This window comes from Myotis nattereri, assembly GCF_964212035.1.
Source record: "Myotis nattereri genome assembly, chromosome: 21".
Classification (NCBI taxonomy): Eukaryota; Metazoa; Chordata; class Mammalia; order Chiroptera; family Vespertilionidae; genus Myotis; species Myotis nattereri.
In genome coordinates, this window is record NC_138097.1 from 10,244,431 (window position 1) to 10,272,291 (window position 27,861).

Sequence of the window (27,861 nt, forward strand, 5' to 3'; positions counted from 1 at the left end):
GCCAGACACTGTTGAAGCCACTGGGGATACAGCAGTGAGCAAAGCAGACAAAAACCCCTGCCCACACAGAGCTGACATGCTATGGGGGGGGGGGGGGCGGGGGAGGAGAGGGAGAAAGACAACAAACCAATAAGGAGAGTATACAGTGCGTCCAATGGTGAAAAGTATTATGAGAAAAAATGAAGGAAGGGGCATGGGGCGTGCTGTGTTTGCATTTTAGCAGTGAAGGCACCATTCCAGCAAAGTCCTGAGAGAGGAGAACAGGCTGAGGCACATGGTGTCCTCTGAGAGGTCCAGATAGAGGGGAGGGCACTGCCCTGAGGGAGGACTGCGCTGGAGAGAGAGGGACCCGACGGAGGCCAGCGCGCTGCAGCCACACCAGCCAGGTGGGGACTGTGGGAGATGAGATGAGATCAGGAGGGCACAAGGGTGGGGTGGATGGTGCGTACATAGTATGGCTTTTGTTTTGTGTGTGTGTGTGTCTGTGTGTGTCTCTGTGTGTGTGTTTTGTTTTTAATATATTTTTATTGATTTCAGAGAGGAAGAGAGAGGGAGAGAGAGAAACATCAGTGATGAGAGAGAATCACTAATCAGCTGCCTCCTGCACGCCCCCCACTGGGACCGAGCCCACAATCCCAGCATGTGCCCTTGACCGGAATCGAAGCCGGGACCCTTCAGTCTACAGGCCGATGCTCTATCCACTGAGCCACACTGGCTAGGGCAGTGGTCGGCAAACCGCGGCTCGCGAGCCACATGCGGCTCTTTGGCCCCTTGAGTGTGGCTCTTCCACAAAATACCACGTGCGGGCGCGCACGTACAGGGCGAAGTTGACTTAAAACTTTAAGTAAAGTTTATTAAGTTAATTTCAGGGAACGTTGTGGAGTGAAAGAAGATGTAGTGTCGAGAATGGAGAAAGGTGTGTGGAGATGGTTTGGACATGTAGAGAGAATGAACGGAAGGAGATGGACGAAACAAGTCTACAAGACGAGTGTGGATGGGAGAGTTGGAAGGGGTCGACCTCAGCGAACATACCTCCATCAGACTGAGGACGTTTGTAGCAAAGGCCGGCTTAGGAGTTACCCTAATGAAGTTAATAACAATGTACCTACCTATATAGTTTCAGTTTAAAAAATGTGGCTCTCAAAAGAAATTTCAGTCGTTGTACTGTTGATATTTGGCTCTGTTGACTAATGAGTTTGCTGACCACTGGGCTAGGGCCATAGTGTGGCTTTTGTAACGCAAGAAGCCAATTTTTTTCAATAGGAAAGAATTGGATTCTAATAGAAGCTCAAACCCAGACAAAAAGAAAACCCAAATCCGGTCCCCGTGAGCCAAGTGAAGACCACATCAGAACTGCACGATGAGGCCAGCGTTTCCGGAGCGCTAACAGTGCCTGGCACGTCATCTGGAGCCAAAGGGACAGGGTACTGAGTTTTTACGATCAATTGTATCGATCCAGGAAAACAGAAACCAAAATAACTCTGTGAGGTAAGAGGCCTGGCGGAAAGGGCCGGGCTTCCTGGGGCACAGTGGGGGGTGAGGGGAGGGTGTTAGAGTTCTCAGGCCTGGATCTGAGGAAAGGGGTGGAGGTGGGCATGGATGGGTGCCCTCCCCTGCCCCCTTGGGCCAGTGAGTGACTCCCAGGGCCAGTCTTTGGCAGGGTCCTGGTGTTCATCATGTAAACCTTACTGTGAGTCAGGCCCAGCAGCCTGGCCTGCCCAGGTATCCAGACCCCTGAGGGCCAAACCCACACCCTGGGGTGTTCAGGAGGCCACCTTCCAGAGAATTCCACCGGGTCCTCATGTTCCTCACCCAACTATGGATACGCCCATTGACCAGGAAGCGTAGGCCACTCAGATGTGCACCACCGTGACATGGTCGCTAAGCTTGGGCCGAGGGCTTCAGTCCCAGGCCTACCTGACGGCCCGTCTCTTCTGGAATTAGCTGAGGCTGTGACAGGGAACAAAGACAGGCCCCGGGGACAAGGAAGGAGCCAGCAGGCAGCAGCAGGAGGGAGGGTGGGAGACGACGCGAGGCGGGGCCGGAGGAGAGGGAAGTGGCAGGCCACGGGGAGGGGCTGGCCACAGCGCAGCCAGGCAGGGACCAGGGGAGAACATTCAGAACTCCCAGTCCTTCGCCAGAAGTTAACAAAAGTCATTGTTACAGTCACGGACATAGATCCTTATCTCCTAAAGGGTATATTTTGGCGTGTGCGTGTTTATTCTCTTTGATGCTGGAAGAGGGGAGGCGGGGTCACGTGGCCAGGCTGGGCACACTTTCACCCAGGACGGGCGCAGGGAAAGGCTTCCGAGGGAGGCCAGGCCCTAACAGGGACTGCGGGTCCCACACTCCCCTTTTCACCCTCTGCCCGAGATGCCAAGTTTCCTGCCCAAGCCCCGCACCAGAGGGCATAGACAGTGGGCAGTGATGGGCAGGGCCTGAGGACAAACAGAACAGTGAGGTCCCTGCCCCAGCCACCAGCCCTTGCAGTGGTCACTGGGGTCAGCCGGATGCAGGCCCACATGCTGGCTGTGCCACGTTCTGTGCACGTGTCCTTGACAAGTTGTTGTTTTTTATTATTATTAATTATTTTCTTGTTAATCCTCACCTGAGGATATTTTCCCATTGATTTTTTTAAAAAATATTTTTTTATTGCCCTGACCGGTTTGGCTCAGTGGATAGGGGGTCGCCCTGCGGACTGAAAGGTCCCAGGTTCGATTCCGGTCAAGGGCATGTACCTTGGTTGCGGGCACATCCCTAGTGGGAGGTGTGCAGGAGGCAGCTGATCGATGTTTCTCTCTCATCGATGTTTCTACCTCTCTATCTCTCTCCCTTCCTCTCTGTAAAAAAATCAATAAAATATATATTTTTAAAAAAAATATTTTTTTATTGATTTTGGAGAGGAAGGGAGAGGGAGAGAGAAAAACATCAATGATGAGAGAGAATCACTGATTGGCTGCCTCCTGCAAGCCCTCAGCTGGGGATCGAGCCCACAAACTGGGCATGTGCCCTTGACTGGATTCAAACCCAAGACCCTTCAGTCCACAGGCTGATGCTCTATCCACTGAGCCAAACAGGCCAGGGCTCCACTGATTTTTAGAGAGAGTGAAAGGGAGGGGGGAGAGAGAGAAAAACATTGATGTGAGAGAGACACATCAATTGGTTGTGCCCCAACCAGGGCTGGGAATCAAACCTGCAACTAACTGAGTCACGTGCCCTTGACGGGAATCGAGCCCGGGACCCTTCAGTCCGCAGGCTGACGCTCTACCCACTGGGCCTTGGCAAGGCCTTTCACCCTAAGGCCCTCATCTGTGAAACGGGCGTGCCGTAAGGGTTGTTTGGAGGATTACATAAGACCTTGCACGTGAAGCACTCAGCACAGTCCGGCCAAAGAGCGAGTTCCGAGTAAGTGTTACCATTACGATTATTTTCATCATCATTACTGCCGGCGTGACCACCGTACAGTCTAGTGTTGACACAGGATTTCACTGCCCGAGTGCGCATTTGTGTTGATGATTTGCGTTGGCACCAAGCAGTCCTTTTTAATTGCTGCTGGCTAACAAGAAAAGAGCAGAGGCGGATTTAATGCGTAAATGATGTGGTGAAGCCAAGAGGAGGCCAGATGATGTAACAGCCCACAGTGCAAACAGAAGTCCTGCAGCCATTCAGAGAGAGAAAAGTAGTGGGAGAAAAGTAGTAGTCTGTCCCAGCACAGACATGGCAGCGCCCACCGGCCTGTCACATTCACCAGGGGGCCTGCTCTCATTGGTCAGCCCATGTCTCCGTACGCGGTAATTTGGTTTCAGCCAAAAAACATCATCCTTCCCATTGAACTAATGTTTAATGAATTGTGTTGGGTTTGTAGTTTTGTTTATCTTTATTGTGTAAATTTCTCTAGAAAGTATTGCTAAGTAAAAAAACAAAACAAGCCTTACCGGGTTTGGCTCAGTGGATAGAGCGTCAGCCTATGGACTGAAGGGTCCAGGTTCGATTCCAGTCAAGGGCACATGCCCCAGTTGCAGGCTCGATCCCCAGTGTAGAGCATGCAGGAGGCAGTCAAACAATGATTCTTTCTCACCATCGATGTTCCTATCTCTCTCTCCCTCTCACTTCCTCTCTCAATTCAATAAAAATATATTTACAAAAACAAAAACAAAAACCCAGCCTGACTGGCGTGGCTCAATGGTTGAGCAACAATCTATGAACCAGAAGGTCACGGTTCAATTCCCAGTCAGGGCACGCATATGCCTGGGTTGTGGGCCCAAACCCTGGTGTGGGGCATGCCGGAGGCAGCTGATCAATGATATATATAAAAATATAGAGGGCTAGGGCCAATGAAAATATATTTAAAAACAAACAAACAAAAACCCAGCCCTACCCAGTTGCTCAGTGGTTAGAGCATCAGCCTGCGGACTGAGGGGTACAGGTTTGATTTCGTCCAAGGGCACATGCCTTGGTTGCAGGCTCAATCCCGGGGCCATGTGGGAGGCAACCAATTGATATGAGTCTCACATCGATGTTTCTCTCTCTGTCTCTCCCCGTCCCTCCCACTCTCTCTGAAAATCAATGGAAAAGATATCCTTAGTTGAGGATCAACAAACAAACAAAAACCCAAATTATAATATGCTACCTTTTGATAAAAAAGGGAAATACTATAAGAATAGAGAGGTAGCCCTGCCCGCGTGGCTCAGGGGTTGAGCGTGGACCTATGAACCAGGAGGTCACGGTTCGATTCCCCGTCAGGGCACATGCCTGGGTTGAGGGCTCGATCCCCAATGTGGGGCGTGCAGGAGGCAGCCGATCCATGATTCTCTCTCATCATTGATGTTTCTATCTCTCTCTCCTTCTTCCTTCCTCTGTGAAATCAATAAAGATATTTTTTTAAAAAAAGAACAGCGAGGTAAATGTGTGTGTATATATAATTCTTTTCTTTTTTGCAGAAAGGAACACTGGAAAGATCAATCAGATCGAATAAAAATTGGTACTCAAGTGTGGAGGGGGATTGCATAGAAGGAGCAGAGGTAGGAGCAAGATTGCTTTCTATGTGTTTTTCTGTCGTTTTGACCTTTGAATCATTTTGGATGGAGGGTTGCATGAGAGCGAAAGGAGGACTGCGTACCTAACATAACAGAATCACTTACCTCCGTTAGCCTGGGGCAGGGGGAGGCGGGGGGGAGGGATTGCTTCCCAGGAGAGCATCTTCCTAAAATACTATCCGGAAAGCATTTCTTCTCCCTAAAACGGAGAAGGCCAGGAAGGCCAGTCCTGCCTCGACTCTGTGAGCAGAAACTCAGCACGCACAGCGATGTGGCCGACACTGGGAGACAGTACAGCCACGGGTCCCCATGGAGCCAGACTGCCAGGCCCCTTAGCAAGCATTGCCCACCAGTGTGTCTGCCATGGGTGCTGGAGTCTCCAGCCCCAAGCAGGCAGCAGGGGGCGAGGCGGCAGCTGCCAGCCAGGCCCTGCCCGCCTCCATCGTCCCGGTTCACGCGCCCCAGCCGGCGGCCCACATCTTCTGCAAGTCATGAGGTGAACAAGTTAGGGAACGCGGCCGCAGAGGACTGTGCTGACCTCTGACCCTAGACGCAAGAGGTCAGAGGAGCGGGCAGCTGACAAAATAGGGACCAGGCACCGCGCGGGCCGCACCAAAGGCTGCTCTGAGCCCAGACAGCAGTGCGGGGAGGCTGGCGGGGCTCTCGAGGAAAAATAATAACCTGAGAGCACCAAGCAAGCCCGGCAGCGAGGGCGGAGATTTAATCCATGAAAGCCTGGGTTTAGGCCAACGAGGGAGAGCTGGAAAGGCCTTCTGCCTTGGACAGAAGTCGGGGGGGGGGGGGGGGGGGCGGTGACTTGATCACAGCGGCCATTGCCACAGGCCAGGCGCTGTGCTGAGTCTTTACAGGCCTCGCCGGATGAGCCGAGTAGCTTGTACCCCATGTGGCAGATGAGGAACCTGAGGCCCCAGGGGGTCACGTAGTTTGCACAGGGGGCATTCAAGCGACTTTCAGAGCTGGGATTGGCCCCAGGGCTGGGCTGGGAACCCACACTCTGGACCACCGCCCACGGGGTTTGCGGCCTGGACCACAAATGATAGAAATATCAACCAGGTCTACTGGGAAGTTGCAGGTGACCAGCCTTTTCCAAGAAAAGCGTCAAATGTTCATCAGAGCAGAGCCACCCACATCACATTTTCCTAAGGAAACAGCGGTGGCTGATTCAGCGATCGCTCCCTCCCTCTTCTGGAGGCAGAAAGCTTTCTCTCCATTCTCACTCCCCAGGTTCAGATCTTACACATTCCCAGCAAGCTCTCTAGGCCTCTCAGTTTCTTCATCTGCAAAATGGGGATAACCGTAGTGCCTGCCTCTGCTGGGGTCCAACTCCAGCAGGTCCAGGGGTCCCCAAAGGTGTGGACGGAGTCGGCAAAGAAGGAAGGACATGGAGACAGTGTTCAGTTGATCAGCAGTCCAGCCAGGATCTCCAGCCAGGATCTCCAGCCAAGTTCTGGTCTGGATTTCCAGAGAGGTTCTGCTTAGGATCTCCAGCCAGGTTCTGTCCAGGTTCTCCAGCCAGGTTCAGTCACCAGGTTCTAGTCAGGTTCTCTTGCCATGTTCTATCCAGGATCTTTTGCCATGTTCTCTCGCTAGGTTCTGTGTAGGTTCTGTGTGTAGGATCTGTGTGTAGGTTCTGTGTGTAGGTTCTGTGTAGGTTCTGTCTTCTAAGTTCTGTCTTCTAAGTTCTGTGTTGTTACATCTGTATTTATACCAGTTGATTCCAATCCTATCAATCTCTATTCCAAAGGTTAGGGCGTTTCTTATCTCCATTCCAGGGAGTAAAGATTATGTAGCTTAAGCATGATTGTTCGTAGTTAAAGTGATTAATTACCCGCCTGGCACTTACTTAAGAGGTTTTATTCCCTCCCTAACTTCAGGGGAAAATCCCTACCTGGGGAAACAACCTTTCTCGGAGACCTTGGTTAAAACACATAGTGCCAAGAAGGTGCGCAAACATATTAAGAACAGTATGCCATATATGCCAGGTCCCTTGAAACAGCAAGGATGGACCGGCTCCCGGCATGCCTCAATGTTGTGAGGAGCCACAAAGGAGGCCGTTCGTGTAAAGCACTCAGCATCGCGCCTGAGATGGAATGAGTGCGCGCTGTGTGGGTTTAACTGTGAACCCAAAGCTTCCCCGATTGCCCCGTTTCCTACTATCGCTGCCCACGTGGCTGTGGTAGAGGGAGAAGCACATGCGCGCCCAAGCAGCTGGGCAGTAGAACCTCAGGGCTGGCCGGCCAACTCTCAGCCAGCGGAGGCCCCAGCTTCCCAGGGCAATGGGTGGCACCCCGTCCTTCCCAAGCCTGCTCAGGAGCCCACAAGCCCATTTCCCGGATTATGAAAGTCACTGTTTCTCCAAGCCGGCCCCCCACCCAGCATGGAGCACGGGAGGGTCACTAACAGGGCCTCCTGCGGAGGGCTGTACCCCTATATGTCTCCTCCCCACAGCAGTCACACAGGGGCCTTTTAAAACGGGAAATTAGTGCCCAGCTGGTGTGGCTCGGTGGTGAGCGTCACCCTAAGAACCAGGAGGTCATGGTTCGGTTCCCGGTCAGGGCACATGCCCCAGGTTACGGGCTCGGTCCTCAGTGGGGGGCGTGCAGGAGGCAGCCGATCGATGATTCTCTCTCATCATTGATGTTTCTATCTCTCTCTCCCTCTCCCTTCCTCTCTGAAATCAATAAAAATATATTTAAAATTTTTTTCTTTAAAAAATAGATAAATGCCGAAACCGGTTTGGCTCACTGGATAGAGTGTCGGCCTGTGGACTGAAAGGTCCCAGGTTCGATTCCCGTCAAGGGCATGTACCTGGGTTGCGGGCACATCCCCAGTGGGAGATGTGCAGGAGGCAGCTGATCGATGTTTCTCTCTCATCAATGTTTCTAACTCTCTATCCCTCTCTCTTCTTCTCTGTAAAAAATCAATAAAATATATTAAAAAAAAAAGATAAATTAGTGAAATTCTCCAAAAACTGTCCACTGCTCTCAGAATTTCATTCAATATCCTGACCGGGCTGCCACCTGCTCCAGGATCTCGTCCTTGCCTACCCCTCTCACCCCGTCTCTCCCCACCCTCGCCCTCTCCCACACGCTTGGAGAAGTGTCTGCTCTCCAAGTGCATGCGCTCATGTCCCAGGCCTGTGTCCTCTCGTCCCAGGCCTGCCTTGGAAGCCCTCTCGTCACACCTCAACTATCACTTCCTCCCAGGCACCTTCCCTGGCCACCCGAGGGACTGTCCCAGGCATAACCACATCACCCTCTTTATGATTTACTCCCAGAACACTTCCGATGACCTGAACTCCTCTGATGAACGGGCTTATGGTGCTGTCGTCTGCCTCCCTCACCACCACGCGAGCCCTGGAGGAGGTCCTGGACCCGGCGGCTCTCTGTCAGTGTCTAAGGAGTGAGTGAGTGACTGAGTGAGTGAATGAAATGCCTGCTGCACAGCCCACCCTCCACAGAGGTTTTTATTGTCACTCATAACATATCCCCATCCCAAGCCCTCTTTTTTTTTAATATATTTTATTGATTTTTTACAGAGAGGAAGGGAGAGAGAGATAGCTAGAAACATCGATGAGAGAGAAACATCGATCAGCCGCCTCCTGCACACCTCCCACTGGGGATGTGCCCGCAACCAAGGCACATGCCCTTGACCAGAATCGAACCTGGGACCCTTGAGTCTGCAGGCCGACGCTCTATCCACTGAGCCAAACTGGTCATGGCTTCTTTTTTTCTTTTTTTTTAATATATTTTTATTGATATCAAAGAGGAAGGGAGAGTGAGAGATAGAAACATCAATGATGAGAGAGAATCATGGATTGGCTGCCTCCTACACGCCCCCCACTGGGGATTGAGACTGCAACCGGGCATGTGCCCTTGACCGGAATCGAACCCGGGACCCTTCAGTCCGCAGGTCGATGCTCTATCCACTGAGCCAAACCAGCTTGGGCCAAAGCCCTCTTCTTACTCCTTAGCCTCCCTCAGGCTCCCGGGAACTTCGGTGGAGGTCTCTTTCAGCTAAAAAGCACTCCACTGTCCGTGAGAGGCCCTCACTGCTTGCCACCCACAGGTCCCTCACCTGGCATGTCTGGCACCCTCTCTGCCAAAGGCAGCCCCTTAGGCACTAGCAGTGCTGGCGCCTTTCATGTGCAGGTGGCACGGGGCAGACTGCTCCCCAGGTGTACACACCGTGCCCCACTGAGCCAGGGCACCGCCCTCCTCCAGGAATTGGCTGGCTTTTCCCCCAGCAGTGTTTGTTTTAGGGATTAGAGTTAGAGTGGCGGAGCCTGTCGTTTCCAGAATCATTCCTTCCTTCCCTGGCGGCCAGCAGTACATTTGTTATTTTATTTTCCAAAGACCCTGATCACAGCGTCCCAGACAAGTGGGTTGATAGCATCATCCAACGGAAAAACTCTCCGATGCTGCGCTTAACCACGGCCAGACTCGCTGGCTTCACGGGGGGAGGCCTGGACCCAGATTGGCACCCCTTTCGCACCTTTTTTGGGTCAGCCTTGAAGGCCCACAGTCATTTTCTCCTGTTTCTCTTTTCTTTTTAAGTAGTGCAGTAACCCCCACCCAGACAGACCGCCTTTATCTGGCACAGTGCAGAAATGGGCTGCCCTGGCCGGTTTGGCTCAGTGGATAGAGCGTCAGCCTATGGACCAAAGGGTCTCAGGTTCGATTCCGGTCAAGGGCACGTACCTTGGTGGCAGGCTCCTTCCCAGCCTGGGCCCTGGTCGGGGCAGCAGTAGGAGGCCATCAATCGATGTGTCTCTCTCACAGTGATGTTTCTCTCTGTCTTTCCCTCTCTCTTCCACTCTCCCTAAAAACCATTGGAAAAATATCCTCAGGTGAGGATTAACAAAACAAAACAAAAAGAAACTAAACTCTAGAAGAAAAAAAAAAAAAAAAGAAATGGGCTACCTCATGTTAGTATATTTTCAAAATAATGTCTTCCAGGCATCAACACTTGGAACAAATATATTTTTAAAAAAAGCTTTGTTGAGGTGTGATTGACACACTGTAAACTGAGCATGTTTAAAGTGTACAGCTTGATCTGTGCTGACGTTCCCATATGCCCGCGAAACCATCCCCACCGTCTAAGATAATGAACATATCCATCATTCCCAAGAGGTTCCTTCCGCCCCGCGGCCCCCCTCCCCGGCAGCCACCGATCTGCCTTCCAAAGGCCCATTCGATGCCGAGCTGCCTCACCCACTTCCCCACCCTGTAAACAGGGTGATCGGCCCGATTGTTCCCGTCCTGGTTCAGCATGATCATTAACGTTACTGAAAGCCGTGTCCTCAGATGTCAGGGAGAGACGTAGACTGTTTGCCGTGCGCACTAAATGGCCCCATTGTTGCACCGCCGTGCCTGGCAGGTTGGGGTTTGGGAGTTTCTCCCTCGCTGCCAGCTGCCTCGGCGCGCAGTTCCCGGCAGACCACTCCTGGGGCCTCACAGGCTGCACACCATCGCCTCCTCCGCGCCATTCCCATACCTCACACCCGTTAGTGGTCCTCAGCCAGGGGCACTTTTGCCCCCCAGGGGACATTTGGCAATGCCTGGGGACATTTCTGGTTGTCCTAATGGCGGTGGGAGTGCCGCTGGCTCCTACCAAGTGTTGAGAGACAGGGCTGTTGCTGAACATGCGACGCGCACAGGACAGCCCCGCGAAAAACAGTGATCCAGCCCAAGAAGTTAATGTGCTGAGGTTGAGAAACCCCTTCCTGATGCCAGAACTAACTGGGAAAGGGGACAAGAAGTCATGACAATTGACTGCTTTACTTTTCTGGATCAAGAGGGAGAAGGAGCCCTGGCTGGTTTGGCTCAATGGATAGAGCGTCGACCTATGGACTGAAGGGTCCCGGGATCGATTCCGGTCAAGGGCACATTCCCAGGGTGGCGGGCTCGATCCCCAGTAGGGGACATGCAGGAGGCAGCCGATCCATGATTGATCGGCTCAACATCATTGATGTTTCTATCTCTCTCTCCCTCTCCCTTCCTCTCTGAAATCAATAAACTATTTTTTAAAATATATTTTATTGATTTTTTTACAGAGAGGAAGGGAGAGAGATAGAGAGTTAGAAACATCGATGAGAGGGAAACATCAATCAGCTGCCTCCTGCACACCCCCTACTGGGGATGTGCCCGCAACCCAGGTACATGCCCTTGACCAGAATCAAACCTGGGACCCTTCAGTCTGCAGGCCGACGCTCTATCCACTGAGCCAAACCGGTTTCGGCAATAAAATATATTTTTTAAAAAGGGAGAGGGAAAGGCAGAGGTTTATGGGAGCTGCAAGGCCACATGGTAGGACAGAGTCAGGAAGACCTTAGCTGTCTCAGCTACCTCCTCCCAGGCGTGGGCGCTGGCTTCCAAGGACAAGCTCTAAGGGACTCAGCTTGAAACACCAGGGCTCAGCACTCAGTAGGCGCTCAGTGAATGTCCATCCGATTGTCTGATTGCACCCAACACACCGACTAGGTGCCCAGTCCTGGGTAGCAGTGGCTAGATGTTGAAGGCAAGGCAGGAGACACAGAAGGGAGCCATTAAACCGACCAGAGAGTGTGGGACTTGGCAGAACCGGCTGAGGAAAGAGAAGTGCAGACCCACCCCAGTAACTGGGAAAACGAGGGCTGGCCATGACGGGATCCTGTCCCAGGGGCCCAGCCATTTCACCACCAGATCACTTCTGGCTCCTCCCCCCACCCACAGGCACCCTTTTTGCTTGTCATATAAGGGAGACTTTCCCAAAGTGGTTTAGCCAGAACTGGCAGGGCCCTGCCCCAGGTTGGGGTAGGAGGAGCCTGGCTGTTGCCCAGCAGCGCTCAGGAGGGACTCCAGGTGCCGGCAGCTGGATGGTGAAGTATGGGCATGCTTTATTCCCCTCTGCATGACTTCACGGTTTTGTTACTTGATTATACTGTAGACCAGCGGTTGCCAACCTTTCGGACTTCACGGACCACCGGTTGGCGACCACTGCTGTAGACGCTCCTGAAAATGCGTGTAGGCAAAAAAGCTCACAAATCCCACCCTTTCAGAGAAAACAATTTTGTTGTGTGGCCTTCTATTCAAGTATGAAGGTGGTGTAGACGTTTTTTAAAAAATATATTTTTTTATTGATTTCAGAGAGGAAGGGAGAGGGAGAGAGAGATAAACACATCAATGATGAGAGAGAATCATTGATCGGCTGCCTCCTGCACGCCCCCTACCGGGGATCGAGTGCAATGTTGTCCTGACTGGGATTTGAACCGTGACCTTCTGGTTCATAGGTCGACGCTTAACCACTGAGCACACTGGCCAGGCAGTGTAGACATTTTTATGAAAACCAGGTGTGGGTGCTGCAGCCGAAGGCTTGAGGTGCCTGCGAGTGAGGAGGAGGTTTTGAGAGAAGGGGACCCCCGAGAGCACACCACGGGGACACTGGGAGTGCCCCTGGTGAGTGTGACTGGGTGGATTTAACTGGGGGGTTGCTCTACGGAGCCTCCCAGATTAGCCCCAAATCCAGAGAAAAAGAGGCCTCGCTGGCTGGGTACTTCTCTCCCGGGTCTCTGCTGGAAAGGTGAGAACCCCAGTTACAGCCCTCTTCCCTTGGGCCTTAACTAACCATCATGCCCTGCTTCCCCCCACAGGTGGACATCCCTCCTGTGTGCCAGGCTTCTGTCACATGGTGCCCCAGCCTATTGACTGGTGTGTCGAACGGATCCAGTGGGATCCACAGGTCAGTACAGCTCCTACGGCCCCAAGTCCGGACTCGTGGGCTCCAGGGGAGTTAACTTCCTAGGGCAAGCATGTCAAACTCAAAGGCAGACACGAGCCAAATAAATGAGGCATGCGGCCCGCTGGCCACGAGTTTGACATGTTTGTCCTGGGGCCTTAGGGCCTCTGATATGGATACGGAGAAAACAATACCTGCCCACGGGACTTGCTCCCGTGAGATAAAGGACCTCGCTGGCTAGCAGTCAGCAACTGAAGCAAGCTGGGACTCCCTCCAGAGGGGTCTCAAGGAGAGTGGCTGTAGCAACAGAATGGTGGTAAATGACAGCCGCGTGGGAAACCCTGGGTGAAGCCAGGGCAGGTGCTCACTTGCTCAGTCCTAGCCTCTCCCCTCCCTCCAGCGATGCACCTCTGAGCAGCACAGTTCCAGGATTTCAGTGCTAAGTGCCAGAGGCAGGCTTGGAGGGCCAGGCTTGGAGGAACTGGCAAGTTCAGTGCCGCCTCTTCCTTCACCCCAGACCACCGAGGCTCCCCTGGGACCAGCCTCCAGGATGGGTGGGGCGCCGAGAGGCAGCCAGCGTTGCTATCTCTCTGGCTTGACCTCTCTTCTAGGTCAGAGGACAAGAGGGAAGGGCACTGGGAGACTCCAAGGCTAGATGGGGCCAGCCCTGTTCCAGTTTCCCCTCAATGGGGTTCCCTTGCTCAGACTAAGGAAGAACCGTGACTCACTTCCTGCCTCGTTGGGTCTGACTGCAGAAGTATTGTCTCTGCCAACAGTGGCTGCTGCTGGTGGGGCTACCCCAGTGTGGCCCCTACCAGCCAGTCCCTTGTTGGGGAAAGTTCCCACTCCCTGTCTTCTCCCCGAGCTGTTTTCGGAACCCCTCATTCTTCCCCAGGTTTCCGGGTTTTGCAGCATTTGTAAGGATGCCCGTATGGTACCTTATCCTATTAACTGAGTATTGTCTCCATTTCATTTTTTAAAAATTTATTTATTTATCTATCTATTTATTTTTGGTATTCCTCACCCGAGGATATTTTCCCATTGATTTTTAGAGAGAGAGAAGAGAAAGACAGAGATAGAGAGAGACACATGGATTGGTTGCCTCCCGCATGCGCCCCCGACCAGGGCCAGGGATCAAGCCTACAACCAACCGAGGTACGTGCCCTTGACCAGAATCAAACCCGGGGACCCTTCAGCCCGCAGGCCGACATTCTATCCACTGAGCCAAACCGGCTAGGGCTAGTATCTCCATTTCAGAGGGGTAAATTGAGGCTTAGTTATTGTGTGTCTAATGTGGGGTAAAATAGTAGAGTAGGGATTTGAACCCAAACCCGGGACCCTTTAGCCCGCAGGCCGACGTTCTATCCACTGAGCCAGACCGGCTAGGGCTAGTATCTCCATTTCAGAGGGGGTTAATTGAGGCTTAGTTATTGTGTGTCTAAGGTGGCGTAAAATAGTACAGCAGGGATTTGAACCCAGGCTCGCTGACTGGCGTGTCACAGAGTGAGTCCTTAGGAATGTCACTTAACCTCTCTGGCCCCGATTCTGTCCTGTGTAAAATGTAGTGATGCACAAAAGGTACCTAAGGGAGCCTGGCCAGTGTTGCTCAGTGGTTGAGTGTCGACCTATGAACCAGGAGGTCATGGTTTGATTCCTGGTCAGAGCACATGCCTGGGTTGTGGGTTCCATCCCCTTTGGGGAAGGGGGGGGGGGCGATCAATGATTCTCTCTCATCATTGATGTTTCTATCCCTCTCCCTTTCTCTCTCTGAAATCAATAAAAACATACATATTTTTTAAAAAGGTACCTAAAGGAAAATGTATTAATTACATCCACCTCATAGGGCTTGCGGTGAGGAAGAAGCGAGTTCCAGGGGAAGAGCTGAGAAGAGCGGTCAGCAAACACTGGGCCCTGTTCGTTTTTTGTCCTTTTTTTAAAAAAAAATATATTTTATTGAGTTTTTACAGAGAGGAAAGGCGAGAGATAGAGAGATAGAAACATCGATGAGAGAGAAACATCGATCAGCTGCCCCCTGCACATCTCCCCCCACTGGGGATGTGCCCGCAACCAAGGCACACGCCCCCGACCGGAATCGAACCCGGGACCCTTCAGTCCGCAGGCCGACGCTCTATCCACTGAGCCACACCGGCTTTGGCCGTTTTTTTGTCCTTAATCCCCAGACCTGTGCTGCCAGGTTATCTCTGGGTGAACAGGAAGGGATGGGCAGAGACTGCTCTGCGACCTTGGACTCACCTAGCCCGGGGAGCTCTTGGCCACAGGTCCCCTCTTTTCTCTCGCAGCTCAAGCAGGGGCGGCCTCGCCAAGTAGCACAGACGTTTTCTAGGGCAGGGACCCCGGGAGGGAGCCGACTTGGCTGGTACATGGCAAGCCCCGGGATGCAGGCTCTGCCCAAGCGCCAGGCGCCGCGGCCTGCTAGCTAGGGAACTCGGGGACAGATTATTTAAACTTGGTACGCCTCAGTTTCCTTATCTGTAAAATGGGATTAGTGTCAGCTTGAAGGGATTATGCGGGTTAAATAATGTACATAAGAGGGAGATAATGTAAAGTGCCTGGCCGGGTGCCCCGTCGGGCGGTGACATGAGAAGGCGGTGGGCTTCTTGTCCTGCTTGTCCACCTGTCTGTACAGATAACGGGTTCAAGTCAGGGCTCGGCTCCTGGGACAGTGGGTCCGAGGTCTGCCGCCTGCTGTGCAGTCCGATCACAGGTGGGTGCCCCCCGATCCGTCGTCCAGGGAGGGCATTTACCCGGTCAGGCTCAAACTCGCGGCTCTGGAGTGGGAAGTGGGGGAGAGGGTTCCCCCCAGAATCCAGCCGCCACGGGGCTCCCAGACACGCCTCAAGCCCTTCCCAGCCCTTCCCAGCCCAGGCCAAGGGTCTGCGGGTCTGCGGGTCTGCGGGTCTCCGCGCCTCCGGCCGGAGGAGCTCGCAGCGCGCAGAGCCGAGCCAGGCGCGGGCGGTGCGGCCTGGGGGACGCGCCCGGAGCCCGCGATGGCGTTGGGATCGCCAACCCCGTCTCCTCCCCGCCACGACCGGGCGCCGGCGGCGGGCGCCCCCGAGGCTGCCGGGCCTCCGCCGGGGGCCGGCGCTGCTCTCCACGCGGGCCGGGCGGCAGGGGCGGCGGCGGGGCGGCGGGACGGAGGCGGCGGCCGGGAGCGCGGAGGTGGCGCCGCGCGGGGGGAGGGGCGCGGCGGCGGCGGAGGAGGAGGAGCCGGGGCCGCCGCAGCCGCTGACAGCGGCCGGAGTAAACAAGCCGCGCCGCCGCGGCCCGGCCGCTGCCCCCGCCCGCGCGCCGGAGCCCGAGCCCAGGCCGAGCCCTGCCCTCGTCGCCGGCCGGGCCGAGGCCGCGCCGCCGCCGCGCCGCCCGCCTCCGCGCGGTGACGCCGCTGCCGGGCGCGGGGAGCGCGCGGAGCTCAGGCCCCGCCGCCGGGCTCTCCGCTCGGCCGAGGGCGCCCGAGCCGCCGCGGCGCTCGCCCGGAAAAGTTTCCCCGCCCGGGCTCCCCGAGGTAAGCGGCGAGGGTGCGGGGCCTGGGAGCCGGCGCCGGGCCGGGGAGCCGCGGGCCGGGCCCGCGCTGGAGGCGCCCCCCGAGCGCGCGGCCCGGCCTGCCCGCGTCGGTACTTTTCCGCTGGGGCCGGGCGAGCCCTCTGACCCCGGGGAGCGCCGCGGGGCCGCCGGGGGCGGGATGGGGAGGGAATTCCAGAGGCGCCGGCGCCCCCCCCTCCCGCCCCGCCGTGCCCCGGGGGGCCGCCCCCGGCTCGGCCCCTCCGCGCCGGGGGAGGAGGAGGAGCTGCTGCCGGCGGGGCGGGAGGCTGGACCCGGCCCGGCCTCGCCCCGCCCGCACACCTGGGCTGCCCGAGACTCAGGTGCGGGACCCGCGGCGACAGGAGGCCGGCGCAGGTAGGTGCTGGGCTGCCTCCCGCCGAGGCCTGGCCGCGGCCCCCGCTGCCCCGGACGGACGGACGGACGGGACGGAGGGGCGGCCGGCCGGCCAGCCAGACAGGTCTGACAGCCGGCGGCCGGGTCGGAGCCGGCCCCCCTCCGGCCCCACTTCCTGGTCCCGGGCTCCGGACCGGACCGGCTTTCTCGGGAGGCGTCGGAATTCTCTGGGACGCGGGCGGCCGGGCAGCTGCGGCCAGGGGTGGACACGAGCCTCAGCCTGCTCGGCCCCGGTGGTCCCCGGGTCACTGGCTACCCCATTGGGCGTCCACGTAGGATTGGATCGGGTTGCGTGTGCGTTTTCCTAAGGATCCTGTGGCTTTCAAAAAAAGTTTGAAAAAAAATCTCTGGGCTAGCAGTTTTTACCACCAAGGAAACTGAGGCTGAGGGAGGAAGTGACTTATCTAAGATCGCACAGCCCGTGTGAGCGGGGCAGGGGCTGGAAGTCACCATTTCAGGGGCGCCTGTCAGCGTCTGTAACAGGACCTGGCCTGGCGGTGGGAGAGGCCGGAAGGAGAGACGGGATCAGGTTTCCCCGGGCAGCCTGGTCCCCGCCAGACCCCCCAGACCTGGGGGTATAGGTTCAGCGTGGGTGCCTTGGAGCGGCTGGAGGTTCCCGGAGGTTCCCGGGGCCGGGAAAAGAGAGGACACAGCCAAGGAAGAGCACCCACAGCTCTCTCCGGCCGCAGCTGAGTCCCATGGGAGAGGGCATCACGGGAGGCTAGAAATACAGCAAGAACTGGGACTCAGGGTGAGTCAGAGTCTGGGATGGGGGTGGGGAGAAGCCCATTCATTCATTGTTCTCAGCGCCTGCTCTTTGGGGAAAGGGGGGGTCCGAGCTCCTTCCAGGATGCTGCGGCAGGGCTGTCGGGGGGGGTGGGGGGTGTTGGGGCTCTGTGGAAGCCATACCCCCCCCCCCCCCTGCCACAGTGGGGAACGTTGGCCCCAGCGAGCACGCCCTTGCTTGGGGATTGTTCGTTGGTGCCTGTTTTCTTTCCGGGTGCTGCAAGGTAATTAAATAGTTGGTTAATCACCTTTAACGCCAAGCAGCTGCCGCTCGCTCCATCCACAGTCGGCGGGAACTTGGGCTCGAACCAAATGAGCCCCGTCCTAGTGTGGGGGTTCCAGCAGCGGGGCTCACAGCACTGTGGTCAGGGGGTGACTTTGCATGACGCCTGGACCCAGGAGGCGGCTATCGTGGTGGCAAGACGGGGAGAAGAGGCCTCTTTTCCATCCATTCCCAGAGCCCCAATGTCCTCTGTTAAATGAGGGGCTTGGGGTCCCTTCACCCCCTGGGGCTGGCGGGCTGGCTGTCCAGCCATTGCTTAGACCAGCTTTCTGGAACTGGGCCGCCCCAGGCCTCCTGGGGCTGTGGCTTCCGAGCCTGTCCCCTGAGAGCCATGTGGACTTTGACCCTCCAGGGTGAGGAGCTGCATTGTGGATGCCGCCTGCCATCAGCTGTCAGGTTATTTTGGTGTAAACTGAAAATACTCCAGGAATAGCCCGAGTCCCCCCGGCCGGCGTGGTGGGGCTGCGACCGGAGGAGCGGTGTAGCCGCGGAGGCTGGTCGTGGCTGAGGGCAGCCCTGGAGAAGTGAGGGGTTCCCAGGGGTGAGCCTGCCCGCCCAGCTCCCCGGGGAGCGTCATTTTGCCGCCTGGCAGAGTGGCCTCCTGTGGAGCTGGGCCCTGGCGCTGAGATAGGACACCTTCTGCAGCCCCACGGGGACCTCCCCCACCCCCACCCCAGGGGCTTGGCTTCTGGCTAGTTAGGGGCCCTCTGTGGGGACAGTTATGTGGCCCTGGGCAGAGAGGTCCCGCTGTCTGTTTGCTAAGGGAGGAAAAACAACACGAGGTCTATTGATTCAGCCTCACCTTGGTGCTCCTGGCCCGGCAGCCAGTGTTTGCCCTGGCTGCCCGCTCGCTGGGATTACGAAAGGCTGGTGGGCGTGGAAGGAGCAGGGGGGCTGCTGGGGACCTCCAGGCCCCGGGGGGGACAGGGCTGGGCAGCCCTGGCCGTTCCCCAGGAAACAGTAAAAAGGAGTCTGCGCCCCTGACTTTGATGGTGGCCGAGGGTCTGGGCCGCAGAGGGAGGGGAAGCCATTGGGATCCCTGCGCTCAGCCGGCGCCAAGCCCCCCATCCCACCTGGGGTCGCCCACCTTTCTTCCCAGGGGCTGTGCCTCTTTGCAGGTAACTCGGGGGCTGGGGCTGCTTTGCCGAACCAGGAAACCCCAGTGAACTTCGTAGATGCCGCCCCTTAAGGAACTTTAAAAAGCCAACATTTTGTTCCTTTATAAAATATACCTGGGTGATTTGGAACGCAAACGGCGACACAAAGGAGGAAACAGTGCCTCGTCGTGCTCACCATCTTGGGACAGCCATTGTTAACGTGTGAGCGTGCGTCTGCCCAGCTTTTGTTTTGCGGTTATATGTAAACATACATGTATAAATAGTTCTTTAAAGACAAAATGGAATCACCCGTACGTGCTGCTTTGTAACCCGTCCCTTTTCCTTTGATTCCGGCGAGCATGTGTTTAGTTGCTCTCATTCCGAGTGACTCAAGCTTGACACTCTTCGTCCCACCTCCGCGTTCTTACGCGGGGAGAGGCTTGGGCGCTGCGTGTGCGGAGGGGTCCGTCCGCCTACCTCGCCGGCTGACCTGGGGGGCTGGTGTTCCCTCCTCTCCCCCGAAGGCCTGTGCAGCCCCGCCTGGAGGCCTGCCGGTGTGGGAAGGAGCTTGAGCCCGTGGCCGTGGGGGACTCACCCTCTCTCCCTTTCTTCCCTTGTCCCCCTCAGAGCCTGCGGCCCGCATCCTCCCGCCACCGCCCTGCCCGTCTCGGCCCCATGCCCCCGCCAGTCAGCCCCGGGCCACAGGCAGTGTGTCGGCACCTGGGAGCCGAGGCCCTGTGACCAGGCCGAGGAGGCGAGGGCTCTGTGGTCCCAGTCACCTGTCCCCCCATGGAGCTGAGGCCCTGGTTGCTATGGGTGATAGCAGCAGCGGGACCCTTGGTCCTGCTGGTGGCTGATGCCCATGGCCAGCCGGTCTTCACCAACACCTGGGCTGTGCACATCTCTGGAGGCCCGGCTGTGGCTGACCGCCTGGCACGCAAGCATGGCTTCCTCAACCAGGGCCAGGTAGGTGTTTTTACTGCCTGCCGGCCTGGGCCGAGGGCCTTCGGGGGGTGGGCCGGTGAGGGCAGGGGTTCTGGCACTGGGTGAGAACTAGGGGGCTTGTTTTCTCAGGGGCACGTTCCCAGTGGCCAGGGGATGCGAGCAGCGCGTGCCCTGTCCTGGGGCTTCTAGCCTAGGTTGCTCAGAGGACCAGTGTCCCCCAAGGAGGGGCATCCCCCTCTGCCCCCTGCACCTTCTTGCTACGTCCTGGGCAGGGAGCAGGTGCCCTGACATGGTGTGCCTCCCTGGAAGGCCGGTGCCCACCCCCATCCCCCACCTCCCCGGGGACTGGCAGATGGACAGCCCAGCTCCCTCTTCCTGCTCCGTTGCAGATCTTCGGCGACTATTACCACTTCTGGCACCGAGCTGTGACAAAGCGGTCCCTATCGCCTCACCGCCTGCGGCACAGCCGGCTGCAGAGGGAGCCTCAAGTGAGTGCAGCCCCGGCCTCCCCTGCCCCACCCTTTCCTTCCTCCCCCTTCTGCACCCACACCAGCTCCCTCACCCCCTCGCAGGTACAGTGGCTGGAGCAGCAGGTGGCAAAGCGACGGACCAAACGCGACCTGTACCTGGAGCCCACGGACCCCAAGTTTCCCCAGCAGTGGTACCTGGTACGTTGCTTGCTTGGGCCCTGGGTCCCTCTCTCATTCTTCCTCTTTCTGTCTGCTGAGCAGCCTTTCCCTAACCCTCCCTGCTAAGCCTGGGGGTGCCCTCCCAGAGTTCTTTTTTTTTTTTTTTTTTTTTAAGGTAAGCCATACTTTTTTAAAAAGATATGTTTTTATTGATTTCAGAGAGGAAGGGAGAGATAGAAACATCAATGATGAGAATCATTGATTGGCTGCCTCCTGCACGCCCCCTACTGGGGATCGAGCCCGCAACCCAGGCATGTGCCCTGACCGGGAATCGAACCCAGTGCCCTTCAGTCCTCAGGCTGACGCTCTATCCACTGAGCCACACCGACTAGGGCTCCCAGAGTTCTTTATGCTTCCGTGGCGCCCAGACAACCAGTTGTGGGTTATAGGAGCAGCAGTGGGTGGAGGAGGAGGTTTGGGGATGGTGAAGGGATTCTTCCAGGTACCCTAACGTCACCCACTGAACCACGTCTGATCAGTGCCGGGTGCTGGGCGCGGGTGTCTCCACAGTCCGGCGTCACCCAGCGGGACCTGAACGTGAAGGAGGCCTGGGCCCAGGGCTACACGGGCCGCGGCGTTGTGGTCTCCATCCTGGACGACGGCATCGAGAAGAACCACCCGGACTTGGCGGGCAATTATGTGAGCAGGTGGGGGGTGGGGGCGCAGTGCTCCCCGGGAGGGTGTCCAGGGCAGCCCTGTCCTGCCAGCCTGGCTGGGCTACTCCCGACAACGGCCGTGTCTTCCCCAGGATCCGGGGGCCAGTTTCGATGTCAACGACCAGGACCCTGACCCACAGCCTCGGTACACACAGATGAATGACAACAGGTCAGAAACCACAGCCCCCGCCCTCTGCCTCCCTCCGCCCCCTCCAGCGAGGAAGCAGGGCTGCAGCCCCGGGCCTGCTGGGGCCCTGAGGGAGGGTTTGGTCAGAGCGGAGGCAGCCACGGCCCAGGTGGCGGGGGTGGCAGGGGACTGCGCTCACACGGGGGACAGAGGTCACGGGTGGAGGCGCTTGGTGACCCTCCTGCTCCTCGGGCTGCGCCTGCCCGGCTCTGTCCACCACTGACGCTACGCTCTTGGCCCTGACAGGCATGGCACACGGTGTGCGGGCGAAGTGGCCGCCGTGGCCAACAACGGCGTCTGTGGCGTGGGGGTAGCCTACAACGCCCGCATCGGAGGTGGGTGTCGGCCTTGGCCGCCCACCAGCTTTGGGAGGGCCCTCTGGGGGGGCGTTTCTCTGTCCATTTTCCCACTGGGGTCCTTTTGGCCACGTGGCTAATCCTTAGACAGCTCTTAGCAACTCAAAGAGCCGGACCCCCGGTGCTGGCCGCCCTGTGCTGGAGTGGGTGAGTGGCTCTTAGCAGGAGTCTCCCTGCATCCGCACCATCCATTCCGAGTCCTTACATGGCGGGCTTCGATCACCGCGCTCCTGTGGGAACCCAGAGACGTGGCTGATCCAGAACGTTCTTTTATTCCCCTCCCTGGGTCTTGTCTTTGAGAGGAAGAGGCAAGTCCGGGAGTCAAGGCCCCGGGTCTCCCTGCGCAGCCTCTCCCCTCCCTCCCCTCCCCATCCTCCGGGTGTAGGGCTGGGCATGCTCCAGGGTGCCCCTGGCCGCGGGACCCATGCAGCATCCTTCCCCCTTGTGGCCAGGGGTGCGCATGCTGGATGGTGAGGTGACGGACGCGGTAGAGGCACGCTCGCTGGGCCTGAACCCCAACCACATCCACATCTACAGCGCCAGCTGGGGCCCCGAGGACGACGGCAAGACGGTGGACGGGCCCGCCCGCCTCGCCGAGGAGGCCTTCTTCCGGGGCGTCAGCCAGGTGAGGCGGCCGGGCCCGGCCTGTGCGGCAGGCTGGGCGCTCTGCTTTCCACAGCGTCCTCCCTCGTGTTCTTCTGTTTCTGCTTATTTATTTTGGGGCTCAATTTTAATTGTACACAGAGCATGTCTATTAAAACGTTAGGGGGCTAGAAGGACAGAAAAAGAGAAAAAGCAAATTAAAATCACGCATCACTCCACCTCCTGAAATCACCACTCTGAGCCTTGATGGTCCAGGTGTTCTGTTCGTTTGTGTACGGGCAGACATACTGGCAGGTATACCTGACCCACCGGGGGCCTGGGCCGGTGGGCAGGGGTCCCTGAGGCCCCAGCCTTCCCCGTCTCCAGCGGCGTCTCTTCCTGCCAAGCCTCCCCCAAGGCCTGTTCCCTGGTGACCCCGTTGCACTCTGTCCACAGGGCCGCGGGGGGCTGGGCTCCATCTTCGTCTGGGCCTCGGGGAACGGGGGCCGGGAACACGACAGCTGCAACTGCGACGGCTACACCAACAGCATCTACACGCTGTCCATCAGCAGCGCCACGCAGCTGGGCAACGTGCCCTGGTACAGCGAGGCCTGCTCCTCCACGCTGGCCACCACCTACAGCAGCGGCAACCAGAACGAGAAGCAGATCGTGAGTCGCCCGTGGGCGCGGGGAAGTGGGCTGCTCGCCAGCTCTGCCCAGACCCATCTGCCTCCCACCCGCACGCGGCTGGTGACACGGTGGCTCCTGCATCGTGGTGTGGGAGTTGGGGGGCTAAGACTCTTGGGGGCCATGGAGCCCCTGAGAAGTGTAGACTCTCCCTAAAAACAATCTTTCTTTTTTTTTTAATACATTTTTTTATTGATTTTAGAGAGGAAGGGAAAGGGAGAGAGAGGGAGAAACATCAGTGATGAGAGAATCATTGATCGGCTGCCTCCTGCACGCCCCCTACTGGAGATTGAGGCCGCAGCCCGGGCCTGTGCCCTTGATCGGAATCGAACCCGAGACCCTTCAGTCCTGAGGCCCATGCTCTATCCACTGAGCCAAACCGGCCAGGGCCAATCGTTGCTTTTTTTTTTTTTTTTAATTGATATTTTTACAGAGAGGAAGGGAGAGGGATAGAGAATTAGAAACATCAATGAGAGAGAAACATCGATCAGCTGCCCCCTGCACACTCCCCACTGGGGATGTGCCCGCAACCAAGGAACATGCCCTTGACCGGAATCGAACCTGGGACTCTTCAAACCGGCCAGGGCCAATCGTTGCTCTTAATGATCTCCAACCTCTAGTGCAATCCCCTTGTTCCTTGGGAGGGTGGGAAAGAGTCTGACACTGGCCTGTCCCTAGCAAGGCAGCACTGGGACCTACGGACTAGGCCTGGCTCACCACACCCCCCGTGGGCGCAGGGCCTGTGGCAGAGGGAGGGCAGGCAGGGGGCCGCTCTGGTCTCCACTCTCCACATGCCCAGCACCCCTGTTGCCCCTGCAGGTGACCACTGATTTGCGGCAGAAGTGCACCGAGTCGCACACGGGCACCTCAGCCTCTGCCCCCCTGGCAGCTGGCATCATCGCTCTCACCCTGGAGGCCAAGTAAGTGGTGGGAGCAGAAGGGGAACCTTGTCTGTACAGCGCCCCCTGCAGGGCAGCCCTGTGTCTCTAGCGCCTGCGCCAAGAGACTGAGCCCCGCCTCTCCCTCCCTCTGCAGTAAGAACCTCACCTGGCGGGACATGCAGCACCTGGTGGTACAGACCTCAAAGCCAGGGCACCTCAATGCTAATGATTGGGCCACCAATGGTGTGGGCCGGAAAGGTGAGGACAGGGTGCCCTGGGGGCCGGGCTGGGGGTCCTCGGGAAGCTCTCTGCCTCCCAGCTGACCCACCTTCCCTTCCCCACAGTGAGCCATTCCTATGGCTACGGCCTGTTGGACGCAGGCGCCATGGTGGCCTTGGCCCAGAACTGGACCACGGTGGCCCCCCAGCGCAAGTGCACTATCGACATCCTCACTGAGCCCAGGTGAGGGCTGGGGCTGGGCTGGGAGGGCGGGGGGGGGGGGGGGGCCTGAGAGGGGCGGGGTGCCCTCGGGCCCCTGCGGGCTCGGCTGAGGGACCCCCCTGTGCTCGCTGCTCAGGGACATCGGGAAGCGGCTGGAGGTGCGGAAGACGGTGACCGCCTGCCTGGGGGAGGCCGGCCACATCACGCGGCTGGAGCACGCCCAGGCGCGCCTCACCCTGTCCTACAACCGCCGGGGCGACCTGGCCATCCACCTGGTCAGCCCCATGGGCACCCGCTCCACTCTGCTGGCCGCCAGGTGCTTGCCCTGTCCCCTCCCCTGCACGGCCCGTCCTCCCCTCAGGCCCACACGCATTCATTCATTCACTCGCTCGCTCACTCACTCACCCAGTCCCGATGGCCGCCGAATGCTCCCCCTGCTGGCATCTGGCAGGGGTGGTTTCTCCCCGATCCCACCCACATGCCACGTCTGCGGGCCTGCCCTCGCACATTTCCGGAAGCTTCTGGTTAAGACTATCTGGCCTAACGGGAGTCAGAGCCAGCAGGCGTTTCCAGCCCTGCGGCGGGGTTGGTGTTGCAGGGGTGGGTGTGTGGTGGGTTTGGGACTCCCGGCTGGGGTCCCCCCGGGCCTGAGACGGCTGTGTGCACCCTGCTCCCCAGGCCACATGACTACTCAGCGGATGGGTTTAATGACTGGGCCTTCATGACGACCCATTCCTGGGATGAGAACCCCTCTGGCGAGTGGGTCCTGGAGATTGAAAACACCAGCGAAGCTAACAACTATGGTATGGGGGACACTCGAGGGTGGGGGGCCCAAGGGGGAAAGCCAAGGTCCCCGTGGGGTCCCAGTGCCGCTCACTCTGGCCTCCTGCCCCACCTGGAATAGGTACGCTGACCAAGTTCACCCTCGTGCTGTATGGCACGGCGCCCGAGGGGCTGCCCACGCCACCCGAGAGCAGCGGCTGCAAGATGCTTACGTCCAGCCAGGCCTGCGTGGGTCAGTAGTGGGTGCTGTTGGGTTTGGGGTCTGGCACTCGGGACACGGGGTGCTTGTCCCAAGCCGTGCTGTGGGAGGAAGGGGGCCTGAAGGGATGCCGAATCCCTTGGGGTGACACCGTGCTGGGGCTGGGAGCTCCCGGGGACTGTGGGGACCGCGCTGGGGCTGCCCTGGCCCTGGCTCACCCCGCCCCCCTCCCTCCGGCAGTGTGCGAGGAAGGCTTCTCCCTGCACGAGAAGAGCTGCGTCCAGCACTGCCCGGCGGGCTTCGCCCCGCAAGTCCTCAGCACGCACTACAGCACCGAGAACGACGTGGAGCCCATCCGCGCCAGCGTCTGCGCCCCCTGCCACCCCTCGTGCGCCACGTGCCGGGGGCCCGCCCCCACCGACTGCCTCAGCTGCCCCGGCCACTCCTTCCTGGACCCTGTGGAGCAGATCTGCTCCCGGCAAAGCCAGAGCAGCCGCGAGTCTCCGGAGCAGCGGCCGCCGCTGCCACCCACCCAGCCCGCCCCGGAGGTGGAGGCGAAGCCGCGGCCCCGGGCAGGGCTGCTGCCCTCGCACCTGCCGGAGGTGGTGGCCGGCCTCAGCTGCGCCTTCATCGTCCTGGTCTTCATCACCGTCTTCCTGGTCCTGCAGCTGCGCTCGGGCTTCAGCTTCCGGGGGGTCAAAGTGTACACCATGGACCGCGGCCTCATCTCCTACAAGGGGCTGCCCCCCGAGGCCTGGCAGGAGTGCCCGTCAGACTCCGAGGACGACGAGGGCCGGGGCGAGAGGACCACCTTTATCAGAGACCAGAGCGTCCTCTGACGAGCGCCCACCGCCGCCCCTACGAGCCCACCCCCTCCTCGGGCACTTTTTAATTCACCAAAGTATTTTTTTATCTTGGGACTGGGCTTGGACCCAGCTGGGGAGGCAAAAGGGGCAGGGATGGCTTCCCGCCTGACCCTCGGGCCTCCTGGCTGCCTGCGGTGGGGCCCCAGGACCAGCTGGGGGCAGGGGAGGGCCTCCCCCCACCCCCAGCACCCTCACTGCGAGGGAAGGAGTGAAACCTTAAGGACAGCTTTCCGAGCTGTCCAGGCCTCAGCCGGAGCTCCCTGCGGCGTAAAGAGGGGAAGCCCTTCCCTCGGGGTTCCTGACCCGGTTGCAGCTCCGGCTGCTTCCCTGTCCCTCTAAAGCAATAATGGTCCCCAACCGGGCAGCAGGGAGGCTGACCAAGGGACATGTGAGGAGGAGGCCACCTCTCCAAGGGCTTGCGCATCCCCGACACCGCCCCCACCTCTGATGAGCCTCAGGCAGCAGCAGTGACGGAAGGAAGGGACCAAGGCGAGGCAGGTGCTCCCAGGGTGTGTGCGCGCACGTGTGTGTGTCTCTGCTCACCACAGCTGGCTGCCCGCTGAGCGAGGCCGGCCCAGCCAAGCCCCACGCTGGCGTCCTGACCACCCCCCTCCCGCCGGGGCCTAAGTCCCTGTTTTCTGAGCCCGGGGCTGCCTGGGCTGTTGGCACCCAGTCCCGGAGCCCCTGGGTGGGTGTTGGGGAGGGACGGTGGCCCAGCCGGCCTCTCCCGCCGCCCACCCAATGCTGCTTTCCCCTGTGGGGATCTCAGGGGCTGTTTGAGGATATATATTTTCACTCTGTGATTATTTCACTTTAGATGCTGATTTTTTCTCTTTTTTTTTTTTTTTTTGTATTTTTAATGGGGGTAGCAGCCGGACCACCATCTCCCCACACCCACTTTCCACCCTGCTATTCTCCCAGCTGCTCTGGCCCAGAGGTGTGGGGGGGGGGGCTGCAGCATGTTGCTGGGGAGTGCGGTGTCGCTGAGCCCCAAGTTCTGAGGAGGCTGGCCAGGGGGGGCCCTTGGAAATGGGGATTGCAGCGGGAGGGGCGACTGTTCATGATTCAGATGCGGCTTGCCGTGCCGAGGGCTCATGGGTCACCGGTTCTCCAAGTGCCAGGGGTGGGCAGGCGGCACCGTGCCCCCTCCAACACTGTGCCCCGGTGGGGAAAGCCCTGGCCTGGCCTGCCCCCTCCCCCCCAGGTTCCGCTCTTCTGACGTGCCTTTTGCACCCCTCCCACTAGGACAATCAGTCCCCTTCTGTTTGGGAGCCCTCTTTCTCACCCCGAACCCCTCCCGGCACCCAGCCACCTGCCCAGGGTGCCCGCTCCCCGCCCTCCCCGTGGCCAGCCCGGCTGGTTTTGTAAGACACTGGGTTGGTTCACAGTGAGTTTTTTCCTTGTAATTTAAACAGGCCCAGCATTGTTGGTTCTATTTCATGGAAACCGATAATATTCGAAGTTTTAAAGTGATTAAACTTGCATACCTATGCAATCGAGACCTGGTCTCCGGTGTGGTGGCACTGTTCTTCCCAGGACCCCGGACTGCCTGGGGCGGGGGGGCGGGGGGGGGATTAGATGCCCAGTGTGATGTCCTGCGTGCCTCGAGATGGGCCCAAGTCGGGACTCCAAGGCCTGTCTGCTGAGGGGTTCCAGGGCCTCCGTTAGGGAGCAGAGGGGGCTAGAAGGAGGCAGC

At 58.3% G+C, this 27,861-nt stretch overlaps 2 protein-coding genes across 3 annotated transcripts in view; both read left to right on the forward strand.

Moving 5' to 3' along the window:
- CRTC3 (CREB regulated transcription coactivator 3) overlaps positions 1 to 27,861 on the forward strand; it is a gene marked incomplete at its 5' end in the record, with an annotated part of 1,283,408 nt that overhangs the window by 244,932 nt on the left and 1,010,615 nt on the right. The window lies entirely within an intron of this gene.
- On the forward strand, positions 19,521 to 27,672 carry FURIN (furin, paired basic amino acid cleaving enzyme). 2 transcript variants are annotated; one of them, XM_081114877.1, is made up of 15 exons: positions 19,521 to 19,859; positions 20,228 to 20,326; positions 20,411 to 20,506; positions 21,038 to 21,166; positions 21,276 to 21,352; positions 21,617 to 21,705; positions 22,179 to 22,351; positions 22,765 to 22,977; positions 23,815 to 23,915; positions 24,031 to 24,134; positions 24,221 to 24,338; positions 24,454 to 24,633; positions 24,996 to 25,120; positions 25,222 to 25,332; positions 25,540 to 27,672. In XM_081114877.1, the coding sequence occupies exons 1-15, from the start codon at positions 19,683 to 19,685 to the stop codon at positions 26,136 to 26,138; spliced, it is 2,391 nt and encodes a 796-aa protein (XP_080971003.1). In that variant the 5' UTR covers positions 19,521 to 19,682; the 3' UTR covers positions 26,139 to 27,672. The 2 variants fall into 2 exon arrangements, with proteins under 2 accessions (XP_080971003.1, XP_080971004.1); XM_081114878.1 differs by having other exon boundaries at positions 25,222 to 25,328.